General features: G+C 42.5%; 1 protein-coding gene across 2 annotated transcripts; it reads left to right on the plus strand.

Annotated features, from left to right (window-relative positions):
* Positions 1 to 647: 647 nt before the first annotated feature.
* LOC137197601 (homeodomain-interacting protein kinase 2-like) lies at positions 648 to 4,296 on the plus strand. Of its 2 annotated transcripts, XM_067611098.1 has the most exons (10): positions 648 to 883; positions 1,184 to 1,374; positions 1,482 to 1,667; positions 1,809 to 1,990; positions 2,222 to 2,345; positions 2,455 to 2,574; positions 2,679 to 2,771; positions 2,888 to 3,051; positions 3,146 to 3,300; positions 3,421 to 4,296. In XM_067611098.1, the coding sequence occupies exons 1-10, from the start codon at positions 820 to 822 to the stop codon at positions 4,236 to 4,238; spliced, it is 2,097 nt and encodes a 698-aa protein (XP_067467199.1). In that variant the 5' UTR covers positions 648 to 819; the 3' UTR covers positions 4,239 to 4,296. The 2 variants fall into 2 exon arrangements, with proteins under 2 accessions (XP_067467199.1, XP_067467198.1); XM_067611097.1 differs by having other exon boundaries at positions 3,146 to 4,296.
* Positions 4,297 to 4,498: the final 202 nt, after the last annotated feature.

Here is a 4,498-nt window from a genome sequence, read left to right on the forward strand (position 1 = left end):
TAAAATAACCACAGAGCATTATAACGAGATCAGCAAAATCAACTCATCTGCAAGTTCACCAAAACCCCTGCCAGTAATTTCACATGATCATGTGATATTAGCAGTTATTCAGCTAATGTTTTATTGTTTTTTGTTGTTTTTTTTCTTTTGAGCTGATTTGTGTTTGAACAGGTGTATTGGGTATTTATCAGCATATTTCTATTAATTTTGTTCATATTAACAACTATTCTGACTTAAAGATAACGCCACTGCAGGAATAGATAATGTCCATAGTGATGGATGGGTGAATAAAGGGTTTGTAAACATTCAAAACCTGCATCTTCTTGTGCAGGTCAGCAAGTATGATGTGTAACATGTCATCTTATCAACATAAAACTTAAGTGTGTTATTTACTTTGACAAATTAAAACTTTAATCTGTCTGTCTGGATTTTAAATTTAGGCCTGCACTTCATCCCTGTGCTCTAGGAGGATTATACACTTTTTACTTCATGTCAGTTATGGCAGAGTAGGGAGGAGTGACTTCTTAAGGCCTGATATTACAGTAATTTTCCTTCTTATTGAGAGTTAATTGCAATCCCTCTCCCAAACTCAACACCCTCATTTTTTCAGATAAACTTGTTTTTTTTATCACAGAACATTCTGACATTCCAGAAAATGACAGAGTTCTTCTACAGTATGACATCATAGAGCTGCATTCTATCAGAACAGGTTTATGAGTGAGAACTTCAGCCAGAAATCATTTCAGTATCATCTGTTCAGACAGGAGACACGAGAAACACAAAGTCAATCTTTGAATTAGCAAAACTTGACATAGAAACATGCGAAAGCATAGAAATAGAAAACGGTCGTCAGCGACCTCAAGAAGAGAGGAAAAGAAAAGAGGTGAGAGACTAAACACACCAACATGTTCTCACATATTAAACACTGGAAAAAGTCATGATACTACTGAATTTGTTGACATATGGTGTCACATCTGTTTTTCAGGTATTTTTTGTGATGAGGTTAATATTAAATTATATTAGTTGGTAAAAATCTCACAGTTACGTGTAAATTTAAAGGAGCAGACCACATGCTCTGTTTTCATCTAAATTAGACCAAATGCAGTTGATAGTATAGTTGTGTGTTCGTACGTGATGTGTTGACTGAACGTAGTGATTTACATTTTCTCTCCATGTTTTGAAGCACCTGTTAACTCAGAGCTACAACCCAATGACGTGCTGAGAAGCAGTTGGAGTGAATACCTGCTTCAGCACTTCATGTTTGACGGGTTCTTCAGCAGAGTCGCTCGGTGTCAAGACAAAAACACCAAAGACACTGTGGCCCTCAAGATCTTCAAGAAGAGGAGCAATGACTCCCAGGAGCCCAACAGAGAGGTGGATCATCTGAGTCTTTCTGAGTCTTTGAGCAGCACATTTCATTACATATCTAACATTAACTGTTCGCTGTATCAACTGTCTAATTTCTCCTTGTTTCTCTCCAGCTGGCCATGCTGAAAATGATCCGTGGTCTTGATCCGCTCAACGTCGTTCGATTCTGTGAGAGTTTCGAACACATGGGGAAGATGTGTCTTGCATTTGAAATGCTGGACAAGAATCTCCACGAGCTGCTGAGGGAGAGACGTGGCAACCCGCTCTCTCTTCAGCAAATCAGATCTATCACAGAACAGGTGTGTGGCTCTGATCCTTCTATCAAAAAGCAGTGATATATGTGCATCAATGGAAGCAGCACACCAGCTTTTGAACAACAACTTTCAGAACCTTGCAGATTTTCAACTGTGGCGTCTTTATTTCTTCTTCTGTCCCTTCAGCTGGTCTCTGCACTCGGAGCTCTGAAGACTGTTGGTGTGATTCATACAAATATCACACCACAAAACATCATGCTGGTTAACCAGAAAGAAACTCCCTTCAGAGTCAAACTCATTGACTTTAGTTCAGCCATCAAAGCTGCTGAAGTCAAGCGTGGCGTCATCATGCAGCCTGTCGCATACAGGTGAGATACAGATTTGTCTTTCTGATGGTTTACATCATTCTTTCATGACTGTAATTGATATATTTAATGTGACTGAACAATCACACTCATGTTACTTTATATAATTTGCATTATTTTAGTATCTTCTCATTAAGTTGTACCATCACAAACATGATTACTGCTGACTTGTCAAACTGTGCAGGAATTGTTTATAACATCTTCTAAAATGTGCTTCTCTTCTTCCTCCCTCAGGTCTCCTGAAGTGATTCTGGGTCTTCCCATCTCAGAGGATGCAGATATGTGGTCTCTGGGTGGTGTTCTGGCAACCCTGTACCTTGGCAGTGTGCCGTTCCCTCAGCGGTGCCAGTATTACCTGGTGCGTAATCTAATACACCTGGATTTATTTGTGCAGCTCCATGTCCAAACACTAACAGAAATATGGTGTATCTTGTTGACTGATGTGATTTTATATATTCTCTCTCCAGATGAAGACTATGGTGCAGACACTGGGTCAGCCGGAGGACCAGATCCTAGATGACGGCACCCACACGCTGCTCTATTTCAGCCAGAACCAGGGCTCCACAAAGCCAGCATGGAGGCTAAAGGTATGAAAGTCTGTCCTGCAGCACTTAAACCAGGTTGGATATTGTTCCCCTGATTTGGTATAAACTATGAAAAAGTACCTCACATATATTCTCTGTTGATTTAGACGGCTGATGAGCACAAGGCTGTGACTGGCTTCCCGCCCCAAAATCACAGAGGCAGCTCAGCCAAGTTCAGCAGCGTGGATGACCTTGTGATGGTAGGTGGTCCTCACTTTACTGTACAAGTACAAATAAATACTGAATTAACAGCAATACTCAGAGAGTCAAGAAGTGGATTCATCTGAACAACCAATGACTTTATTTCCAAATGCAGCTGTACCCAGAGGCAGAGAAGATTGAGGAAAGGACAGAGTTTGTTTGCCTGCTGAAGCAGATGCTGTGTCTGAATCCTCACAAGAGAATAACCCCAAGTCAAGCTCTGGGTCACCCGTTTATAACCATGAGCCAACGGGGTGACGATGATGATGCCATCTCTCAGTAAGTGGTCCTGTGGTTAAGTTGATAGATAAAGTGATGGTAAATTGATTGAAGGATTCATTCATTCATTCCTTTGTCATCATGCTTCATCCAGTGAGACGGCCTCACCTGCTCTTACAAGTCATCAAGAGCCACAAGATGATGGTGGCTCAGCAGCAGCAGACACAGTTGCCATCCCGACTACAAGAGATGGAGACTCTGCTGTGACTGAATCAAGAGATGAAGATTCAGCTGAAAGTCGCTCAAATGGTAGAGATCCAGATGATGAGCCCTCAGATGGTGCCGCTGATGAAGCTGCAGTCACCTCTGCCTCCACAGATGAAGCATCTACTGCACCTGTACTGACTGACCTGTATGACGCTGTTTCAGCTGACAAAGGTCCAGTCACCACATCTGCAACTCCTGGAGTTTCGACTGCATCTCCAACAGATGACTATGTTGCTGCTGCTGGTGCAGCTGATGAAGCCTCAGTCACATCTGCCTCTATTGATGAAGCTTCAACAGCATCTCTCAAGACTGACCTGTATGACGCTGTTTCAGCTGACGAAGGTCCAGTCACTCCATCTGCAGCTGAAGAGGTTTCAGCTTCACCTTTAACTGCTGACTTGAATGACGCTGATTCAAGTAAAGAAGCTGAAAGTCGCTCAAATGGTAGAGATCCAGATGATGAGCTCTCAGAGGGCACCGCTGGTGCAGCTGATGAAGTTGAAATCACCTCTGCCTCCATAGATGAAGCATCTACTGCTCTTGTACCGACTGACCTGTATGACGCTGTTTCAGCTGACGAAGGTCCAGTCACTACATCTGCAAGTGATGGAGCTTTAACTGCACCTCCAAGAAATGACTCTGATGCTGCTGCTGCTGCAGCAGATGAAGCCTCAGTCACCTCTGCCTCTATTGATGAAGCTTCAACAGCATCTCTCAAGACTGACCTGTATGACGCTGTTTCAGCTGACAAAGGTCCAGTCACTGCATCCTCAGCTGATGAAGCCTCAGCTACACCTCCAAAGACTGACAAAGATGAAGCTGGTCCAGCTGATGAACGTACAGTCATGGACTCTGATGGAGTCTCAGCCACCAGCTCTAGAAACACTCAGAGGAAGCCGCTGAAAAGGATCAAGAGATTCTTTGGCAGGATGTTTAGAGCCCTGTGCTGCTGTTGTTGCTCTGTACATGTTGAGGAATAATTCCATGTAACTTCATTTTCTGTGTAATTTGTCATTAAAAAATAAATGCATAAAAATATCAGCTGAATTGAATCTGTGAGCTGCCTGTAAGCAACTACAAGAGCCGTCATAGCAGCAGCCCCAGCAATGATGATAGTAGCTTCAGTGGTGAGATGGGTGAAAAAAAAGGTGAAGATGACCAAGGCATCAAAAGGTGGTGGGGTAAAATTTGGGTGATTAAATTACCTGATAGGTAAAATGTAATCCATTAATTACATTAC

Source organism: Thunnus thynnus, chromosome 14 (assembly GCF_963924715.1).
Source record: "Thunnus thynnus chromosome 14, fThuThy2.1, whole genome shotgun sequence".
NCBI lineage: Eukaryota > Metazoa > Chordata > Actinopteri > Scombriformes > Scombridae > Thunnus > Thunnus thynnus.